General features: G+C 45.9%; 1 protein-coding gene across 1 annotated transcript in view; it reads right to left on the bottom strand.

The window, feature by feature from the left end:
* Positions 1–23,469, bottom strand: part of mylk2 (myosin light chain kinase 2) — a gene marked incomplete at its 5' end in the record, with an annotated part of 119,038 nt that overhangs the window by 5,627 nt on the left and 89,942 nt on the right. The window contains 4 exons of the mRNA XM_084333457.1: positions 4,120–4,272; positions 18,625–18,753; positions 22,644–22,714; positions 23,297–23,438. Coding sequence (XP_084189583.1) covers positions 4,120–4,272; positions 18,625–18,753; positions 22,644–22,714; positions 23,297–23,438 — 495 coding nt within the window. The remainder of the gene's footprint in view (positions 1–4,119; positions 4,273–18,624; positions 18,754–22,643; positions 22,715–23,296; positions 23,439–23,469) is intronic.

The following is a 23,469-nucleotide window of genomic DNA, read 5'->3' as shown; positions in this document are numbered from 1 at the left end:
TGTGACCGCGGCAGCGCAAGAGAGCTGCAGCGCGGAAATAGGCTGTCTATTGCCGCGCGCTGCAGCGCGGAAATAGGCTGTCTATTGCCATTCTCTAAGACAAACTCTAACCTTAACCAGCTCCTTAACAGTGCCTAAACTTAACCCTTCTAACCTTAACCAACTCCGAAACAATGCCTAACCTTAACCTTAACCATGCCTAACCTTAACCATAACCAACTCCGAAAGAATATTGCCATTCTCTAAGACAAACTCTAACCTTAACCAGCTCCTTAACAGCGCCTAAACTTAACCCTTCTAACCTTAACCAACTCCGAAACAATGCCTAACCTTAACCATAACCAACTCCGAAACAATGCTTAAAGTTAACATGCCTAAACTTAACCGGCGAAAGAATGCACGTTAAAAAAAAAAAGAAAAAAAATTTAAGGGAATGGAACTTGTCACCAACGGACCGCAGGATCCACAGCACGGCAGCGCTGCCAGTTGAGCTAAGCGTAGAATGAAAAACATCTGGGATTACGGCTACATAATGCCGCAAGCTCTGCCGCTCCGCTCTGCGGCTGCCGCGCTGCCACGGGGCGTGTCGCAGCCAATCAGGGAAAACGTGGAAGCACTCGGCAGCACTCTTCCGCTGTTAATAAGCTATAGGCAGCCGGGAGCAGCCGGCTGAGAGGTACTGTGGAGCCTCGCTCTGAAGGCTGTGCGCGGCTCTCTCCCGCGAGAGTTCCGCGCCTCGTCTCGTCAGATTTTCAGAGCAAGTCGGACAACATTCTAACCGTCATGCAACGCGCTTGGCGAGGCCGTAGTAAAACCTGCGCAGATCTGCGTCCGCCTATCCCATCTCGAACACGCCTATTGTCACCATCCCATCTGACCAATCAGGATAGACCCTGGGGATCTGCAACTTCCTTCTTTTCACCACAGCAAAATAATGCAAATTTTTGCACCTGCTTCTACTCTTCAAAATCCATTATTTCCTCAACAAGTCATGGTGAATTGATAACATTTACTAATTTTTGCAGTTGAACAATCATTGTAAATGATGGGATATGTGTTTTCTGCATAGGATTAGTGAAATCAGGATTTGTTGTTAGCTAAAAAGTGGTGAAGCCATAAACGGTCATATGCCCCTTCAGGTGAATTGACATAGTGTCCATTTTTAGACATATGCCCGATGCATCTAGTCAGTCACACTTAGGGTATTACTTCTACCATGTAGTACCCTGTAGTGCCATGTAGTACCCTGTATTGCCATGTACCCTGTAGTACCATGTATTGCCATATAGTATCCTGTATTGCCATGTAGTACCCTGTAGTGCCATGTAGTACCATGTAGTACCCTGTGTAGTACCCTGTAGTACCATGTAGTATCATGTAGTATCATGTAGTACCCTGTAGTACCACGTATTACCATGTAGTACCATGTAGTATCATGTAGTACCATGTAGTTATATAGATTATAGTTTTGTCCGCTATTCTTCTTTGGGCCTTTATCGGCTACTGTTGCCATGGCAACGCAAATTCAAGAAAACTCCCAATACATTTTATTATTTATTTTATGTTATGAATCAGCCTGCCAAGTTTCATAGATATGCCCCCTAAAGAAAAATATGCCCCATAGCCCCCACATTTTTAGGGTACTGGTCGAGGGCCTGTTCACAGTAGGGCTGTCTTAAATACTTCGAAGCTTCGTTCGATGGCACAAGCTTCGAACATTAAAAAAAAAATCGAAGTAAAAAAGAAAAATCTATTTATTTATTATTTTTTTATTTTACGTGTGTGTGTGTGTGTGTGCGTGTGTGTGTGTGGCCATTGGGTGGGGCCATTGGGTGGGGCCGGGGGACAAATACACTGGAGGAAAGTAACCCAAAGTAACACGAACCTAAACTAACGTTACAACTAACCTAAAGTTAGTTTAGGTTCGTGTTAACGCTAGATAATGTACAAAATAAACGTTTTCCGCTGCTATAAACGTCTGACTTTTATTTTGAAAACCCCAGAAAGGAAGTCATTATATATGCTTTACCATCCTGATCTGTGTTAGCTCCGGTTAGCTCAGAGCGTCCGGTATAACAATACCAGCCATTGGATTACTGTTTTCTAAATTGGGGAGGCTTTTAATCGTCAAGGTAAGAGGATTTTAAGTCATGGTATCCATAAACTTCAATCGGTTCGGATCCTTTGAATGAATGAGAATGTCAACAATCACGACGACACGTTGAAATCACTGGCTGCGCTCAGAGAGGTGTGGTTAGGCAAAAAATAGTTCAGAGTATATTTGCTTATAAAACGTAATTGTCTAATTCAATAATTTTTTATTTCTCCACGTGGTGAATACACAGGTCACAACATGTTTACATGAACGTTTTGGAGTTGTATTTGGAGTGTATTTCGTGACTGTATACAGTGTAAGGGAACGTCAGGCTCCGGATCTCCCCCACTTCCAGTGATGAAGCTAAGCTACGCTAACGGAGCGACTGTTCCCAAAGCTAAATGCACGCACAGAGACAAAAAAGGTATGTATCTTCTTGTCTAACTCCAGGGAAGATGTTAAATAAGTTAATTTCCCAAAATGTTGGAGTTTTCCTTTAACCTTAATTTACAGGGGGAATTTTTTTTTTTTTTTTTTTTTTTTATTGTAGATCACTTTTGAAATAGCACCAAAATAACATTCTAGAGTTGAAATTGTGAATTTCCAGGTATTTCAAGAAGTGACCGGTAAAGGGTTAAATATATTGAAATTATACTTTTGATGTATTTTTGGTTACTTTTGCTTACCAAAATAGTACACTTTTAACACTTTGAGTGCCACTCACGAGATTTCTCTGGTTTTTAATAGTGACGTAGAATGCCACTCACGAGATTTCTCTGATTTTTTTTTTTTTTTTTTGCGATCTGAAAAATTATTGCATCACCCGAGCCTACCCGAGTATAGCCGAGGGGCGCCGGCGATCACTGTGGAAAAAAGCGCCCCCTGTCGTCTCCCAGATGACATAAGTTATTTTGGAATGGACTCAATGAAAATGAATGGGGAAAAAAATCCGGTACTCCACATTTTCCAGTTCACTGATCCAGCCGGGGTTACCAGAGTTCATTCTGGAGCCTCAGAGCCCCGCGGATCATGGAGTTCTACTGTATCGTGTTGGATCCATACACGTATTGATTTTTTCGAATGGTGATCAGGAATTGGAATATACCAGTTGGATACCATCTGATGTCAGGTAAGGACTCTATGTTATCAGTGGTAGGATAATCAGAGTAAGTTTGATGAAGTTATAAGCTGTTTTGTGAAATGTCTTCTTTCGGTTTCACTGTAAAAGTCTGTGAGGAAATCAACGGAGCGATTATCAGTGTGCGGCCGTAATGTGCTTGCGTGCACGTATAATATTGATCATCTAGCGTTTATTTGAAAACGATTCATAAAAAGGCAGACGAATATCAACGTTGTGGAATATTCCACTAAAAGACGATTTTCATAGAATGCTCCAGAATGAGCTGTTTTTTATATCAAAACAGGGGCTTTTCTAACTGCTCTGAAATGGAAACGACGCGATAAAAAAACAATCTGCCTTCACAGCACTGACTGGAAAATAGTCTTTGATAATGCGATGGGCAGATTAGACACATAGCCATAATTTAAAACATAGATTAGGCGATATTAACGTTAACATTGGCGCCGATGGTGGCATTCAAGCGGTAAAACGGAAAACCAGGCGTGGCGCTCAAAGTGTTAATACGTTTACTTAAGTTTGGAAAGATTTCAGTGTACTTAGATTACACACAGTTGATGATTATCATACTGAACATGTGCTTTGAATTAGTACATGGAAATCAAAAACACATTGCAAGTATACTCTCAGAAAAGTATATAGTGGTACATATACTTTTAACACACTTTATACTAAAAATATACTTTCAGTATTGAAAAATATACTCATCTTTGGCTCGGGTCATCTTAACTCAGACATTAAGCCTGGCAAAGGCCCTACTCTAGCTTTAAACGTCTGGCTACAACAAGACTAACTCCGGCAATGGCCTTAAAGATAAACAGATACCAATGTTTATGTTGCCTAAAAATAAATGTCTCTGGTAACATCACAGTGAAATGTCCCTTACCCCTTCTCCCTTATCAGCAGGTTGGCTATGAAGTCCCTGGCCTCGGCAGAGACGTGTTCGCAGGCGTCCTCATCAAAGTACCAGTTGACAGCCAGAACGTTGCTAAGCGTCTGACTGTCGTCATCTCCCAGGAAGGGAGACATGCCACTCACACTGGCAATAAGAAGACATACTCACACACACACACACACACACACACACACACACACACACACACACACACACACACACACACACACACACACACACACACACACACACACACACACACACACACACACACACACACACACACACACACACACACACACACACACACACACACACACACATTATGAAAGACAAATACACACATACGCAAAGCTCTGGAGAGTAGCGACGGGAATTTCAACTAGTTTCACTGACGACTAAAGATGCATTGTGCAGCTTTGGGAGCGACATTTGAATCTCAGGGGGGAAAAAATTATATGTTATATTTTCATGACTGAATAAACTAAATGTCTTCAGGGACCCTGGAACACTGTTTGTCCACCAGAAAAGTTGCCAAGTCACTGTGGTTGTTTACAATGGCAGGCCACGCAATTTTGTTTTTCAAACATTCAAAGAAGGCTTACATTTGGTTCACGGTGCCTCAAAATGATTTTGATAAGATTTATGATGACATAAAATAGAATAATTCTAAGGATTACATGTATAGTAAATGTGTTTTGCACACTAATAGGAGCTTATGCAAATGTTAACAAATACCCCATGGGTGGCTAGGTGGTGTAGTGGGCAAGGCACTCGCCACCAACGCAGGAGACGCTGGCTGCACATGTGTCGGAGGAAAGCATGTGATAGTCTCCGGCCTCCCGGACCAACAGTAGGGGGGGGGGGGGGGGTGCAACAACCAGGAAGGGGGTTGGGAATTGGCATAACGACTAACAGTGGGATGGGAGAAAAATCGGAAAAAAGGAGGGGGGGGGGGGGGAAGATAATAATAAATAATAAAAAAAAATATATATATATAAAATACCCCTACTGCATAGTGCACCTTTAAGCTAAGGTTCAATATGTGAAAAAGAATATATTTTTTCGTCAATACGTTCGCGTGTTATACCGTGGTGAATATGAGTATAGTTTTCGAGTGATCCTGTCTAATCACAGAAAATTACGATAAAAATAATAATTTAGGACCTGCTCAGAGGTCATCAATCGGCACGCATGCGATGCATGCATGCGATTCGTCTCTGCGATTAACCCATCCCATCGTCCTTCCCCCCCAAGGGCAGCCGGGAGCAGACAGGCGTCAACGTGAGCCGCGCCAGGGGACCAACCCAAGTGCTCCTGTCCGTCTTCGTCAAGGACGCCACAGCGTTAGCGATCTTGTTGTTGTGCATGTTTTTCCATTGGGTTTATCTTATCGGGGGGGAAACCCTTGCGAGCACGGGGAGAACATGCAAACTCCACACAGAAAGGCCTGGGAGATACCCCACCTGTGTAACTCGCATCATGGAAACCTGGTCCCCAAGCGGGAATCGAACCCTGGACCTTCTTGCTGTGAGGCGACAGTGTTTGACCACTACACCACCGTGCAGCAAAACGTGAATTTCACTAAAATCGTTGCAGTTTCTCGCCGCTTACTACTATTTCCAAATCAAATATATATAATAGGTATTATGTCATCATGAATGCATGAAAGGGGGGGGGGGTCATTTTTTTATGCTTTGATCGTCACCAACGGCATACGTTGTGGAGTAATGTTACACACACACGTTGCGATCGAGGTGAAATCATGGTTGGATCAAAGCAGGATTGATATAATTTAATCCTTACCTTCACTAAGAGGTACCCCAAAAAGAATATTCCAATTGTCTGATTGCAAGTCCAAGTACCGGTGTCCATGGTGTCGCCAACATAATCCACCACAACAGATGCATCGGAGGCATTTGACGCTTCTCAATGGGATCGGGATAACCGCCCGCCTCGCCCGACAAAGAAAAGTGGGGCCAGAGACATTTGATCGACGCACAGGCCAAGATATAATGTTTCAAAGGGTGCTCGATACTGCCACCTGGGTGGATGCGGCCGGTATTGCATTTAGGCATTCTCAGGATGATTCCCCATGTTAACCCAGAGTCCGTGTGCCTGTAATGAATGGAAATATCAAATAAAAGAAATAACGATGAAAACCCGACTATACTCTGGTCTGGCACTGAACGGTTGGCGAGTTAACCCAACTTTACTCGGATCTGGCGTCCATTGACTTTTTCTGGTAGAATGTTGTGATTCTGTTATTTTGCTTAAATTGTAAAACAATTATTATTCACCTATTTATATTATTTTGAATTGAACGTAGAGCCCCAAACCATGATTAAAATGTTCCTATATAAAAATATTAGATCTAGATTAGACTTTAAACTTTTCTGAAAAATTGCAACAAAAAACTGAATGTCAAAAAAAAATTGCTTATTGCTACAGTGTTGCAAAACTGGCCATGAGAAACAGAAGTGGAGAATCTAATGGTATCAATCAACCCAATCTATTACACATAACTGAGGTTATATTATCGTACTTGGCCATCGCGTCCCGCTCTTAAGCCTATCGAGATATGCCTCATCTCATGTACCTATTGTACTCCATCAACGAAAACAAAAATACGCCCATCACCTGCCGGGCCCCGCCCCTAGGCATGCTCTAAGATACTCGGCATGGTCACCAAACACTCTTCCTCTATTTTCGTTTCCATCATAAATCGGTTGCAAGGCGCCTTATGTAACTAGTTGTTATGAAAAGATTAGAGAAATTGCGTAATGTTGAATGCTTACCGGAGGTTTGCTTACCCCTGGAATCTTGGGGCATGTTTCAGCGACACGTCGGGCCTATTCTGATGTTTCCTCGTCTGGTGGCAGCAGGACAAGGAGCAGCGTGCAAGGTTTGGCTATCGAGCCGGCTTGTACACAGGTAGGCCCTGTGTCATCAGGCATTGATGTTGGTGTTAGTAAATGCTGTGGAGTGTGTTTCGGCGCCAGGGGCGAGGTGGCTTGGTGATCGTTCCACTGCAGTGGACGATTTCCTGGCTGTCCTGGAGCATGCTGCTTACACTAATGCTACTATAAGAATGTTCGTTTATTTGGACTTTGATGTCCAGCATCCAATTCATCCTTGTTGTAATAATCACCAGGTGGTCAATTAAACAAGTGGTTAGCTTGTAGCTGATAGTTAGTAGCAGCTTACATCCAAGCATTAGTGGATAATGTTAGTAGAGGTCGATATGGTATTTGGTAATGTTCAACCAAGTCGACTCTGATAATAGTTCGTTGTTAGTTAGGTTGCAATTTAGCAACCGCCGGTACTTGATTGTGTAGCCAGACGTTTAGCCAGCTAACAGTTAGCCAGACGTTAGTCAGTATGCATGTAGTTAGTCTATAGTCAGCATGTACATTCAGTCAGCGTTTAGTCAGTCAGCATACAATCAGACGTTAGTCAGATTATTTACCTATACAAAGGAAAGGAAATAAACGGCATTAATTAGTAACTAGATATATGAATTAAAGAGAAATGCGGATATTAACGGCGCATACAATGCAATGTACCGTTGGCCAGTCAAGAGTTCGCCCACAGGGCTTTTCACCTTACAGTCTAGGCTCAGAGTGTCACTTAAATAGCGCGACGCGCCGGCGCAGAGACAGCTTACCTGCTCAGAGTCGCAATACGTACTCCAAAGTGCGTCCACTAGGCGGCACCAGATAATAATTAACTCATGCAATAAATGTATACAATAAATGTTACTCATGATAATAATGAAGGATAATAATGATAAATATATTGGGATAAACGTCGGATAATTCTCCACCTCCCACTTAGTTTTCTGAACGTCAGGCTCATAAAACTATCCAAACTATACAAGTGATCCCGGTCTATATTATTATTATTTCTTTACAGGGCCACGAAGAATTAAACTATGCCGCATTTACGGTGGTAGCACAAGCGGCTCCGGCGAAAACTACTCAGGTTCCATCGGCATCGGGTGATTCTTGACGTCCTCAATCCTACCAGAAACAGGCGACTTTCGACGTCCTTCTTTGTGCCAGAAACAGGCGACTTTCGACGTCCTTCTTTATGCCAGAAACAGGCGACTTTCGACGTCCTTTGCGCCAGAAACAGGCGACTTTCGACGTCCTTCTTTGTGCCAGAAACAGGCGACTTTCGACGTCCTTTGTGCCAGAAACAAGGCGACTTTCGACGTCCTTTGTGCCAGAAACAAGGCGACTTTCGACGTCCTTTGTGCCAGAAACAAGGCGACTTTCGACGTCCTTTTTTGGTCATTGTTCCTCGAATGGTAGAAGTACCACCAACCTCCTGACGTCCCTGTGGAGGACGGTGGTGGGGCACACCCCGATGTGACGATCACGCTTGGGATGACCGGCGGTAACAGGAAGGCTATGGCAAGTCCTTACTTCCGAAACTGGCCTCTGAGTGCGTTCTGGTCCGCAAGCCAGACCAGGTCTCCTTCAGCGACATTCCTAGCGGGAATGTGCCACTTTTCCCGGACGAAGAGTTCTGGTCCCGCCAGCTGGCTCCATCGTTTCCAGAACCTGTCCACTTCAATCTGGATAGCTCTCAGACAGACGAAGGGGTAGCTAGCGGACTCGAAACCTCTGGGGTCTCCACGGGGCCTTGCACGTCCCAGTAGGAGAGTGTTGGGGGTGATGACCTCAATGGTGCCATCCCGAAGCTGGGCGTTGGCGCCAATAGGCCTCTCATTTGATAGATTGGCAGCTAGGTATAGGAGGGTTTGGAACTCCAGGGCCGTAAGGCTCCCTTCTTCGCCTATGCTGCTTAGTGCTCTTTTCAATACTCGCACAGCTGCTTCAGCCGCACCATTCCTATGAGGAGAGTCAGCGGGGTGGAACACCCAAGTCCAATCTGTACCAGACTCTGCGGCTTTCTTCTGTACTTTGTTATTGTCGATATTTGCTAGGAACTTATAAAGTTCTTCCAGCGCTGGCTTTGCTCCCACGAAATTAGTCCCTTTATCGGACCAGAGCTTCCTAGGATGGCCTCTCAATGCAGTGAAGCGTTGGAATGTTTTTAGGAAACCTTCAGTCGAGAGGTCTTCCACTATGTCGGCATGTATTGCTCTGGATGCCATGCAGCAGAAAACTACGCCCCAGGCTTTCTTACTTGTCCTCTTTTTCACTGAGTCTTTGATCGTGTAGGGACCAAAGAGGTCCAACGTGGTATACTCGAATGGTGCGGCCGGCTCCGTGCGCTCCGGGGGGAGTTCGCTCATGATTTGACGGCACATTTTTGCCTTGTTCTTTCGGCAGTGTATACACGAGTCAATTGTGCTTCGGGCTACTCTTGGCCCCTGCACAACCCAGGCTTTATCTCATGCGCAAGAGGGTTCCTGCAATGCCCTCATGGTTTGCCCTGTGAGCATCCTCTGCCAGGAGGATGCTGACCCATTCCCTGTAGGGAAGTAAGGGCACCCCAGGCCATTCTTTGGCCATGGCTTGAACTCTGCCATGGCACAGCAAGAGTTTGGAGTCCTCCTCTTTGTGGACCACAAGTCTGTCTAGTGTGGTCACAGGGAATTCTGCGCCTTCCTGTGCGGCCAGGCATAGTTCTCTGAATGCGCTTTGCAGTTCGTTTACAGTTAATGCCTCCCACTTTAACAATGTGTGGGTTGGCAAACGTGCTTTCGTCGTCTGGGCCTTCCGGGTTTTTACTGTCGCCCAGAACTTTAGTGCCCTTCGGATGAAGCCGACGACGTTGCAGAGTGTCTTGAGAGAACTATCTCCTTGGGCGTATCTGGCCTACGAGAGCCCCGCCCCAAAGTTTGTCGGGGGTTCCGTTTGGCGAGATAATGATATCTGATTCTTCTTTTATGGCTGTTTTCTTTTCTTCCCCTGAGCTGGCAAGGGAAGGCATTGTCTTTGCTTGCGCTCTTGTGATAGCAACTGTGAAGGCCTTTCTTTGAAGCCTACTTACTGCGTCTCTCGCAGCGGTAGATACCTCTGAGGCTGATTTCTTTGGCCATTCCTCTTCGGGGTAGGCAAGGAAATCAGGGCCGCATTGCCAAGCAGAGTCCTCTCCGAGTAGCTCTGGGGAGCAGCGGCCTCTTGTGACCAGGTCAGCAATGTTGCGTTCTCCTGGTACCCACCACCAATCAGTGACGGGACCAGCCTTCTGGATCTCTCCGACCCGATTCACGAAGAATGTCTGGAATCCAGAGCATGGCTCCCAGCACCGTCTGACTGTCGACGAAGTGGAACCATCTTTCGATTTTGATTCTTCCATGTTTAAGCACATACTTTTTTAGACGGGATGCGAACACCGCCCCACATATTTTCGCCTTTACTGGATCACCTCTAAGGTCAAGAGGGGCCAGTTTCGCTTTTGACTCCACTAGCCGGGCGACTGCTCCCCCAGACGTCTCCCACCGTAGATACAGTACTGCGCCATAGGAATCACAGCTCCCGTCTGAGAACGTGATCCCCCATGGCTTGCCCAACCAGCCGGCGGGCGTAATACTTCTTGGGAATGTGACGCGGCTCAGGCGAGCATATTCCTTGAACAACTCCACTGCTTTCTCTCGGAGCTCCTCCGATAGTGGCTGGTCCCAAGTGTCCTTGGTAATTTTTCCAGCCTCCTGGAATGCTCTTCTCACTAGGATCACTCCCTTCTGCTTGAGTGGAGTTGCGAGACCAATCGGGTCATACAGTCCTGCGACTTGGCTGAGTAGGACTCGGCGTGTCAGAGGGTTAGGCGTCCTCTCTATGATATTTTCTTCGGCTAGATCTGCTTCCATCCTCATCTTTTGCCTTCTCCGGGAAAAGTTGATGGATGCCATTACGAAGAGCTTGTCTTCCTGAACAAGGTAGCCGACTCCCAAAGCCTTGTTATCTTCATCCTTAAGTTGGTTCGGTAGAACTAGTGTCTCTAGCTTGGTCTCCGGGGTGTCATGCCTCCCACTGTGACCAGATCGGACCCAGGGTTTGAGGTGGAAGCTGCCTGCCTTCAAGATGACTTCGACCCCCTTAAGGATCTCTTCCAGTCTGTGTGAGTCATTGTGTGATACGAGGAGATTGTCCACGTAGCTGTTGTCCACAATGACAGATCTTTTATCAGTTAGATGGGAGAACCGAGGGAGGTATGCGGTCTCTCGCATAGCGACTTGGGCTATACATCCGGCCGGCTTGTCTCCCATGTTCACCCTGACGATGGCGTAATCTTCTATCTCGTCTTGCGGTGAGTCTCTCCATAGAAAGCGGTGTACATGAACTTCCTCCTCTTCCAGCCACACTGAGTTGTACATCTTTTTGATGTCACCAATGGCTGCATGTTCTCCTTCCCGGAATCTGAGGAGTACCGCACGGATTTGGTTCAGCACATCAGGACCTTTCAGTAGGATATTGTTCATGCTTACACCTCTGTATTCTTGGCTGCTGTCCCAGACGATGCGTACTGGAGTGGTGACGGAGTGTGGGTTCGGTGCGGTCAAGTAACTCACGTACCATACTGCTCCTTTCCATTGGTCCATCATAGACCTAGTTAGTTTCACGGCAGCTCCTCTCTCCACCATTTCGTGGATTTGCCTGGTATAGGCGACTTTCCATGAAAGATCTTTCTCAAGGCGCTTCTCTGTCCTGAGGAAGGTCGACTCCACAGCTCGGCGATTGTTGGGGAGAGATGCTGGTTGTTCCATCCAGGGGTACTTTGCATCCCAGTGGGAGTCCCCACAGTGCGAGTCTTTCTCCTTGAAGGTCAAGCCAGCTTTGATGATCTCTAGCTCCCGCTCGTCAGCCAGTGTCATCTCCTTTCCTCCAGGAGGACAGTTACCGCAGCGACATCCCCCACAGACGGGGTCACAGGCTGCTCCGATGCTGTCCCATTTCAGCCAGTCGAAGACTTCCTTGTTGCTTGCGGCAGTTACTGCTTCTTTTATGCTTTTCCTCTTGGTTAAGTCTACCGTGAGGTTTTTGCATTCTCTCGTGACGGTTGTTCCCATGGAGCGTGCAAAGTGGGTCAACGAATGACGCGTGGTCATTTTTACTTCTTCGAAGAGGTCCGGATGCGCACCGCTCACAGTTTTGCCCAGTGGGCCGTCCCATAGCACCAGATCACCGGCTCTCTCCATTCTTTGTGGGGCCAGGCGACCTTCCCGGGTGCTAATGAGCAGATCAATGGTATCAGGCCGGGTCAATTCTCCTGGCTTGACACATGGGAAAAACTTTTCTAGTCTCTCGGAGTTCACCACTCTGTCTACTTTGGCGATGTCCTCAAGGCCGTAGCAGAGCATTTCGTGGGCTCTCAAGGTCCCCTTCGGGGTCCATACTTTTATTGCCACCACATACCTCTTGGTATCGACTCTGACTGCCATCTTCCCAACACCGTACACAACCAGTGTGATAGGTTCGCCGGCCAGCCCGAGCCTCTTGGCGGCTCTGTGTGTGATATAGTTGGTGTCGGAGGCGAGGTCCATCAACGCTCCAACACAGTCTCCTCCTCTTGTCGTGACGTCCATGAGCATCATGAGGACTGGGTATTCTTTTATGCCACTTTTGTCCAACAGGCTCTTGCTGGCGTACACTTGGGAGGTCGCTTTGTTCGTGAAGGCTTTCTTGAATGCTTCCATTTGGAGCGTTGACAACTTTAACTCTGTGACCACCTTCTCCTGCTCAGCCGTAAGGCCTCGGAGCCCTTTACGAGCGCCGGGCTCATAGGATGTTTCGTTCATGCTCTGTGTCTTGGAGCAGAGGAGAAAATTATGGTTGACAGGGCCGCCCCCCTTCACACACATCCTTCTTACAGAGGAACCTTTTCTCGCATAGGCCGTTGGCCCCGTGATAAGCGAGGCATTTGATGCATGCTCCAGCTTTCTTCACCTGGGCTCGTTTCTCAAGTAGTTTAGCCTTCTTGAAGGCCGGGCAGAAGTACAGTCTTTTCCCATGTGCTTCCTCTCCACACATGGTGCACGAGTCCCCCTGGGGCTCCCTTCTTACTTCGCTCGCTGTCGTTCTTGTAAATGACCGTCTATCACCTCCCCTGTCGCTCAGCCTTTCACGCTGGGTTGGTCTTTCGCCAGCGTGGGTGGCTCCGATCTCCAACTGTGCTAGCCTCTCGAGGATCCTTTCCTGTCCTTTCAGAAATGACAAGAGTCTATCAAAGTAACTTGCGGGCGTGACGCCATTCGCGGGGTCACGCTCATAGGAGATCCACTTCTCTATCATGCCTATAGGCAGTTTTCTCTCTATGGCGGTAACAGTTAGGTGGTTTTTGATCACGTCCTCCATCCCAAGGTATTTTAAGTCGTACAGTGCGGTTTCCACTGCCTGGACCAGGTCAATCATTGGCCTAGGCTGGTTACTCCGTACTGGAGGCACTTCTTCCAGACTTGCGGTTGTGCTCCTGTCTCCAAAACGGTTGTCCAGGAGCCTGAAAACGTTGTCCGCTGTTCTGCAGCGATCCAGCCCGAGTTTCTTCCTCAGTGGCTCTTCTACGCTGTCAAGAAGGTGATATAATTTGCATACAGGCAATCCTGATGGTTCGGCTAAAGCCTGGAGGTCCTCCCAATTATCCCGCCAGCGCCAATAGGTCCTTCTGTCGCCACAGAATTTGGGCAGATTGATGGGAGGCGAGCTTTCTCTTTGGTCGGGCCCCCTGGTGGGCTCTGTGGTGAGCGAGACCTTCCCGCGTTGCGCCCTCATCACCTGGTGGCGTGGTCACCTCGTAACTGAGGCATGATAGCGAGGTCAGCGCTCTGGTAAAAATAGGGTTCGCTGCCGGGTTGTCTTACCCGTGGGAGTGAACTCCTGTCGGTATACTCATGAGGTCCACTCCTTGTGGTCTTTGCTCCAAGCTGGAGATGGGTTGCTTTAGGGGCCCCCTGAAAGGTAAGGGAGAGTCTTTGGAAGTGCCCTCTGTTTGACTACTGTCAAGCTGAGGAGATGACGAGTGGATGTGAAGGACTTCACTTTTGCCGTTGGTGGACGGGGAAGGTTTAGCTTACGCGGCACGTTGCAGAACATCGTTTGAAATATCAAGTGGGCTGGTTACTTCACCGCCCCTTTCAATGTTGTGTGTCCTTATATCCTCTTCACCCTCATAAGCACTTCCAGTGTCACCCTTTCCACCAGGCTCTAGGAGGGTCGACCACTTGTCCATCAGTGCTGCTCTTTCCTCGTCCAAGTGCCTGTACCGCTTCTCTAATTCAGATATGTTGGGAGTTGGAAGAAGGTATCTCCACTCTCTCACCATTTGTTCGAAGGCGTTGAGTCTTCTCTTCAATTTGTTTCCCTCCAACGCTCTCTTGTCTTGGGGTGCCCATTTGGGTGCTGAGTCTCTTTGCCTCTTCCAAGGCCTCCTTGAACTCCACTTCCAGGAGGCCTAATTTTGGTTGAACGAAGCGGGACCATACCTCCGAGAAGATCTTCTTCTCCAGTGCCATTTTCTTGCTTCCGTCTTTCTTTGCTGTGGCGTCGGCTATCACGGTAGCATGCGCAGTTCCGTCGGCCTCCTCCAATGCTCCAACATAGTCCCCTGTCGTGTCAACGAGCTTCGCAAACTCTATCTGAAGAGCTTTCCTGTTGTTGACGAGCTCCACTAGCGATGCGGTGTCAACATTGTCAGCTACCTGGTTGGCTCTCCTTGTGAAAGCTGTTTGCGCCGCAGTACGCCTCTTCTTTAGCTCTTCCACATCTACACCCTCCATCTTGTCCCAGTCAGCCGTTGCCCCAACTGGAGCTCTTTTTGCGGCTGAGTCACTGGTCGCAGGCAGTAGTAAACAATGGGGTTAACAGTCAGAAGCACAGTTTGTACAGTTGGCGTGTAGCAGTGTGATTACAATGACACTGCTCCAAGCAGGAGATAATGACGGGACCGTATAGTGGGTCAACGTAGTTTCGCTTCACTCACTTGAACCTGGTAATGGCCCCAATGTGAGTGAACAAATAGGATAGAGTTGGTGAGCACCGCTACAGCTTCTTCACTCACTTGAAACCTGGTAATGGCCACAATGAGAGTGAACAAGTAGGATAGAGTAAATGAGCACCGTTACAGCTTTTGGTTAATCCATTCATAGTACAGTTCACAGCGTTTGGAGCAACAATATAATTGCACAGTTCAACACAGCCAAGGCATAGGCGTGTCAATGATAATGTTCACAGCGTTTGGAGCAACAACGTAGTTGCTTGGTTCAACACAGCCAAGGCATAGGGGTGTCAATGATAATGTTCACAGCGCCCACATTCGCCCACAGCGGCGGTCGAACTTTGGCTGTGGGCATCTCGCAGGCTGCGCAGTCTGAGGGCGCTCCACATCCCTGGTGCAGAGAATGTGGGCGCGGATATGATGTCTCGGGCGGTCCTCGTTACGACGAGTGGGAACTCCGCCCCGACATAGTCAGGCAGATCTGGGATTGCTTCGGGGAGGCCTCGGTAGACCCTTGGGGGTGGACGCCTTCTCGATCTTTCCATGGCCGCCCGGTCTTCTGTACGCCTTTCCTCCTGTACAGCTGTTGGGTCAGCTGTTGGAGCGGATACGGAGGGAGCGCAGGACGGTGATCCTGGTCGCGCCGGACCGGGGCACGGCAGTGTGGTTCCCGGTCTTGATCCAGCTACTGGTCGCTCCGCCTTGGGTTATTCCTTGGTCGGCGATGGCCCTCTCTCAGCAACACGGGTCGCTGTTCCAGTACCCGGTGTTGAGCCAACGCCTGTTGGTGTGGCTGGTGGGAGGTTAAGTCTGGAGAGGATGGACCCTTCTGTGGTTAATACCATCCGGAATGCGCATGCTCCCTCCACTGTCGCGCTTTACGCGGGCAGATGGCGTATGTTCCAAGAGTGGTGTAAGGCGGGGGGCCGGGACCCAGTCTCCTGCCCCCTGGATGCTGTCCTTGGTTATCTCTAGTCTCTCCTTGGTAGACTGTCGGCTTCGACGGTGAGGGTATATGCAGCAGCTATATCCTCCTATCATGAGGGGTTTGAGGGGGATGTCTTGTTCAGCTACCCTCTTGTGAAGCGTTTCCTGCTTGGCGCTCGACGCGTTAAGCCGGTGCAACGCTCATTGGCTCCGAGTTGGGATCTTCAATTGGTCCTCGGTCGGTTGTCCTTGGTCCCGTTTGAGCCGCTCGAGCAAGCGTTGTTGGGACAGCCGTCTTTCAAGACCGCGTTCTTGCTGGCTGTCACCTCCGCTAAAGGCGTGGGTGAGCTCTGTGCTCTTTCGGTACATCCAGAGTGCCTGTCTTTTCGTTCCGATTGCGGTGCCACTCTGCGGCCTAATCCTGCTTTCATGCCTAAAAATATCCGGAGTTCCTTCCGCTCCAGGGATATTGTGGTTCAGGCGTTTCATCCGCCTCCTCACGCTAGTGAGTTAGATGCGGGCCTTCACCTGTCATGTCCGGTCCGTGCTTTGGGAATTTACCTCAGCCGTACTCAGGACCTCAGGGTTACCGATCAGCTTTTTGTCTGTCACGGTGGTTCTCGTGCCGGTAAGGCACTATCGAAACAGCGCCTGTCCCATTGGTTGTGCGAGGGCATTGCCCTCTGCTACACGTTGGCCGGGCTGGATCCCCCTGGGGGCGTCAGGGCGCACTCCACTCGTGGGGTGGCTGCCTCTACCGCTCTGCTGGGTGGGGCCTCGGTGGAGGACATCTGTGCTGCAGCTTCATGGTCCTCCCCGGGCCCCTTTGTAAGGTTTTACCTCATGGACATGACCGGGGGTTCTGTCTCCCAGGCGGTTCTGGGGTCTGTGGCCTTTCCTGCTTCCCGTCCTTGGTAGGGTAGCAGGAGTGTGTGGGTATGGGCCACAGTGTGTTGGGTCACACGTGGTTCCGCCTGTGCTGTGTGTTCCCTCTTGCTCGCACTCGGGTGGAGTTGACTGCGCCCCCCCTTCATTAGGAAGGATGGGGTGATGGGACTCCCCAACCCCTTGATGTGGGCTTACGGGTCCTCAGGGGGTACATCTGTCGAGCCTCGCATCCGCTCTACCCCATATCTCGATAGGCTTAAGAGCGGGACGCGATGGCCAAGTACGATAATATAACGACAGGTTATGTATATAACCTAGTTATATGAGTACTGGCTAAGCGTCCCGCTCTTAACACTTTGAGCGCCACGCCTGGTTTTCCATTTTACCGGCTGAATGCCACCATCGGCGCCAATGTTAACGTTAATATCGCCTAATCTATGTTTTAAATTATGGCTATGTGTCTAATCTGCCCATCGCATTATCAAAGACTATTTTCCAGTCAGTGCTGTCAAGGCAGATTGTTTTTTTATCGCGTCGTTTCCGTTTCAGAGCAGTTAGAAAAGCCCCCGTTTTGATATAAAAAACAGCTCATTCTGGAGCATTCTATGAAAATCGTCTTTTAGTGGAATATTCCACAACGTTGATATTCGTCTGCCTTTTTATGAATCGTTTTCAAATAAACGCTAGATGATCAATATTATACGTGCACGCAAGCACATTACGGCCGCGCACGGATAATCGCTCCGTTGATTTCCTCACGGACTTTTACAGTGAAACCGAAAGAAGACATTTCACAAAACAGCTTATAACTTCATCAAACTTACTCTGATTATCCTAACACTGATAACATAGAGTCCTTACCTGACATCAGATGGTATCCAACTGGTATATTCCAATTCCTGATCACCATTCGAAAAAATCGATACGTGTATGGATCCAACGCGATACTGTAGATCTCCATGATCAGCGGGGATCTGAGGTTCCAGAATGAACTGTGGTAACCCCGGCTGGATCAGTGAACTGGAAAATGTGGAGTACCGGATTTTTTTCCCCATTCATTTTCATTGAGTCCATTCCAAAATCACTTATGTCATCTGGGAGACGACAGGGGGCGCTTTTTTCCACAGTGATCGCCGGCGCCCCTCGGCTATACTCTGGTAGGCTTGGGTGATGCAATAATCTTTCAGATCGCTAAAAAAAAAAAATAAGAGAAATCTTGTGAGTGGCTAGCAACCACCTATAAAAAAAAACGAGAAATCTTGTGAGTGGCACGGAAAGTGTTAAGCGGCCCTGAGTTCCCTTGGGAAATCTTTTCCTGGAAACACCTGGAAGAGTGTTTGGTGACCATGCCGAGTATCTTATAGAGCACGCCTAGGGGCGGGGCCCGGCAGGTGATGGGCGTATTTTTGTTTTCGTTGATGGAGTACAATAGGTACATGAGATGAGGTATATCTCGATAGGCTTAAGAGCGGGACACTTAGCCAGTACTCATAACTAGGTTATATACATAACCTGTCGTTATGGAAGGCCATCATATGTTTCCTTAATAACGTCCCAAGCCCTTATGCACTCTAAACTTTAAAATATTTGAATAGGCGCAAATGAAAACACAATGTTTATTATATATTTATGACCAGAAACAAAATTACACACAGTGCTAAGCTGCATCTCAAATGAATCTTCAGGGTCCAAGCTTTCAGATCTACGTTGAATTTATATTTCCCTCTGAAGATCCCCTGACCCCCACGCCCTCGACAGTTAAATGGGACTCACAGCATGTAACAGACCACCCCGAGGGTCCACATGTCCGTGGGGAAGGAGACAACATCGAAGTTGACCACCTCTGGGGCCAGGAACTCTGGCGTTCCAAAGTTGACCCGGAGCTTCTCCCTCGGCCTGTATCTGTTCAACAAGAGAGACCTCCTCAATTTCAAAAAACATAATATGGAATGATGGAAGAGCTGAAAGTTTAAGGGAGGGCGGATTTTGGGAGAGAGTTCCAGTCATTTGCTGCAGCAAAACGAAGGGTTTATTAATGTGAGTTCTCACATTAACAAAACCTTCGTTTTGCTGCAGCAAATGACTGGAACTCTCTCCCAAAATCCGCCACTCCCTTAAACTTTCAGCTCTTCCATCATTCCATATTATGTTTAAACAGAAACTGCAATAGTTCCTAGCTGACAGTTGTACATGTTGATTCCCCTTCTTCTCTCTATATATATTGCTAGTAGTTATTTAGGCTGTTTTTAACTTCATTGTCTCTACCTCATTGGATGCGTGTCTTGGATTCAAGCGTAATGTTTTATTTAAATTTGTTTCATTTTTTTTTGTTTTAGTTTTGTTTTTACTTAGGCACTGTATACATTCAGAATCAGAATATATACTTTAAAAATATATATAAAATACAATGAATGTATGGTAATTTGTCTTGGTGATAATGGCAGATAGACGTATGAATTTACAAAGTTCCACAATATGGCAGACACACGTTGTACAATGATTGACAACAGGACCATGGATCTTATGTATCACTCTTCATAGATTTAGTTCTATGAACATTCATGTCACTCATCCTTCAATGCTGCAGAACAAGGTTCTAAATACTGGGAGTTTGGTATTCAAATTCATATTTTTCTTAAAAATGTCTTTCACACAACTATATTTTATTCAAATATTAAAAAATGTATTCTGACAGCCCTATAAGATATATATAGGTAATTATTAATTACTGATGCATGAAAAAGGCATTTATGCCAAGCCTACTGTGCATACGTACACTGATACAAACAATAGAGAACCCCAGACTTTTGCCAGTGTAGCCTACAATTAAGTAATTTCTCATTTTACTTTTTACATGTAGCCTAATGCTAGGGTGCCATTGTTGACGACAAACTTGTTTGTATTCGCTCCTTTCCTCCATATTTAGCGTAATGGGGGGTGTGCCTATCAGTTAGAATGTAACAACAATCATTGCTGCTGACGCTGTAACGTTACACGTGATGAGACATCTGCTCTCAGAGCAGCATTTGCTCTTGTGAGAGGCTAGTCAAGTCAAGTGTTCTTTTCCGTTCAAGCATCATATTAGCATGGGGGAGGGGGAGGTACAGGAAGGGGGGAAATTATAATAGAAATAATAATAATAATAATATAAAACAATATATAATGTAAAAATAATAATAATAATAATAATAATAATAATAGAATGACAGTTAAGTTATTTGTCCTCTAGATCAGTGGTTCTCAACTGGTCTAGCCTCGGGACCCAACATTTTCCTTAGTCATTAAGTCGCGACCCAAATTTTATGACTATGATTTATTAAAAAATAAATAAAGAATTTGCAGTAATACACAATCTTTCATGCACTGTTACAAACATGAAATAAACACAAAAAAGTGCAACAAAAGTGCAACTAGGGCTAAAAACCCAATGAAATAAAATAATAATAAATAATATATGCTTCTTAGCAGATTTCTTAGCTTAACATAACAGACCTAAGTTTGGGGGAACTAATGGGATAACTTGGGTTGCAACAAAAGTGCAACTAGGGCTAAAAACCCAATGAAATAAAATAATAATAATAATAATAATAATAATAATAATAATAATAATAATAATAATAATAATAATAATAATAATAATAATAATAATAATAATAAATAATTATGCTTCTTAGCAGACTTCTTAGCTTAACATAACAGACCTACAGTAAGTGTGGGGGAACTAATGGGTTAACTGGGGTTGCAACAAAAGTACAACTAGGGCTAAAAACACAATGAAATAAAATAATAATAATAATAAATAATATATCCTTCTTAGCAAACTTCTTAGCTTAAACATCCCACACTGTAAAAATAAATGTTTTTTCACAGGAAATTCACTGTATTATTTTACAGATTACCTTTGTTGTTCTACTTTAAGTGTAAATACCATACACATACAGTAAATGACCTTTTATCAAAATATTAACCATTAAATAAAGGTTGTAATCTGTAAATGTATTTGATTTTACTGTAATTTGACCAGAAGTATTTGGAAACCATTGATGCCAGACATTTACCGTTTTCTTGCAGCTTTTCTTTCTTACAGTGCAGGGAACTAATGGGATAACTGGGGATGTTGTTTGCTCCTGACAAGAGTCTCAAAGTCTGGGGTGATGGTAGACAAAGCAACTCTGAGGTCATGCTCAATGTCCAATCTGTTCCTCTGCTTTGTCTTCAGCTGGACCAGAGCTGAGAAGCCACTTTCACAAAGATAGCTAGTGCAAAAAAAAGTATATTAAAAAAATAATATTTTTTTTTCACACACATCCGCGACCCACTCAAAATGGCCCCGCGACCCACTTTTGGGTCGCGACCCACCAGTTGAGAAACACTGCTCTAGATCACAGAAGGTGTATCTAAATGGCAGCCTGTCCAGTAGCAGAGGTCTAGAGTGTGGCATTCCGCAAGGAAGTTGCCTAGCCTATCTTGGGCTACCAAATGTGCTACAACAGTTCTTTATGCAGATGATTCAACATTGTATTACGCTGCACCATCATGCAATGTACTTAATGAAGTTTTGAGCAGAGAACTTAAAGTTGTGCATGACTGGGTAGTATGTAATAGACTTGTCCTTAATATCTCCAAGACTAAATGTATTGTGCTGGGAACAAGGCACAGGTTATCTACAAATCCAAAGCTTCATTTAAACTTGTGTAATTCGGCAGTTCAACAAGTTGAAAGTACTAAACTCCTTGGAGTGATGCTGGATTGCACTCTGTCTTGGTCTCAGCATATTAATTATATTGTTTTAACAATGGGAAAAGCAATTGGTATTTCCAGGAAATGTGCTTCTTTTGTTGCCCGTCCCCTTTTAAAAGTTTAGTTTTATGTCATCTTGACTATTGCTCTGCGATGTGGTCATCTGCTGCCAGTGGTGACCTCAGGAAGCTCCAGGTGGTCCAGAACAGGGCAGCACGGTTGGTACTGGGCTGCTCACTAAGGTCTAATGTGAGCCGTATGCATGCCCGCCTCTCTTGGCTTAACATTGAAAATAGATTGTCTTTTAATACTTGTGCTGTTCAAGTTGGTCATGAGCAGTAAAACTCCAGTTTTTATACATAATCAGATTGTTTTTAGTAATACTGTGCACGAGCATTACACTAGACACTAGAGGTTCCAGTAGTGGGCAGCTTGAATTTCCAGGTCCTAAAACCAACGCTTTAAGGAGATCTTTTATTTTTAGAGCATTAACTCTTTGGAATAACCTGCCTCAAAACCTCTGCTGCATTTACAGTAGATTCACTTTTAAAAATAATCTTAAATTGTTTTTAAATAGTTTTTAACACTGTAAAGTAATTTTTTGTTTTTGTTTTACACTGTAATGTAATTTTAGCTATCTTAATTGTTACAGTAGTTTCATTATGCATTGTGTGTGTACTGACTTTGAATAATTTTGTTTTTGCAATAATAATTGTTTTTGTATGTTTTTTTGTGTGTGGACCCCAGGAAGACTAGCTGGTTGCTATGGCACCAGCTAATGGGGATCCCTAATAAAATAAAATCAAATCAAAAACAGTCTATCGATAATAGTATACATAGTAATGTTTAGTCATGTAACAACACACAGGGATTTCACTCACTCACTCTTCCTAATAGGCAATGAATGAAAACGGGTTGCTTTTTTTGTCATCTACAATGGGACCCTAGCGTAATTCTCTCACCACTGTAGTCTCACAAGCACACGCGCACACACGCACGCACACGCACAGAGTGTATGAACAGTGAGTGTGAGCCCAGGCCTCAGCCCTTACCTTCGGGCCAGTCCAAAGTCTATGATCTTCACCTGGTGACCGGTGAGGTTCACACACAGGATGTTCTCTGGCTGTGGAGTCACGGTAGAGGACAAACTGAGCTGAAAACAATACTGACTTCATGGACTTATTGGTGGTGTGACACATGGAAATACACAAGTCTAGTCTGCTGTCCCACCAAGCCCCAGGTTGAGAACTGCTGCCCTATCTTAGATTGGTATCGGCCTGGGATCCAATCATAGAGTAGAGCACAGCAGAGTAGAGCACAGTATAGTAGAGTAGAGCACAGTAAAGTAGAGTACAGTATAGCACAGTAGAGTAGAGCACAGTAAAATAGAGCACAGTAGAGTAGAGTACAGTAGACTAGAGCACAGTAGAGTTGAACACAGTAGAGTAGAGCACAGTATAGAAGGATAGAGTAGAGTACAATAGAGTGCAGTACAGTATAGCACAGTCAAATAGAGCACAGTAGAGAAGAGTAGAGCACAATAGAGTAGAGTACAGTAGAGAAGAGTAGAGCACAGTAGAGTAGAGCTCAGTAGAGTAGAGCACAGTAGAGTAGAGCACAGTAGAGTAGTATTTCAAAAAATCTAAAAGGTATTTCTGAATATTGTACTATTTATTTAATTTTGTTTGTTCCAGAGTTGTCTGACCTTGAGGTCGAGATGCAGGACATACATCTGGTGCATGTAGTGCAGCCCCTCGCATATCTGCTTGACAAACACCATGGCGTCCACCTCCGTCAGGGGAGCACTCTCATCCACGATCCTGTCAAACAGCTCCCCTCCCTCCACGCTGGCACGAGAGCGCGAGAGAGAAAGCAAGA

Source organism: Notolepis coatsorum, assembly GCF_963971535.1.
Source record: "Notolepis coatsorum genome assembly, chromosome: 17".
Lineage (NCBI taxonomy): Eukaryota > Metazoa > Chordata > Actinopteri > Aulopiformes > Paralepididae > Notolepis > Notolepis coatsorum.
Note: the sequence above shows the minus strand (reverse complement) of the source record. Positions and strands in the feature narration are given on the sequence as shown.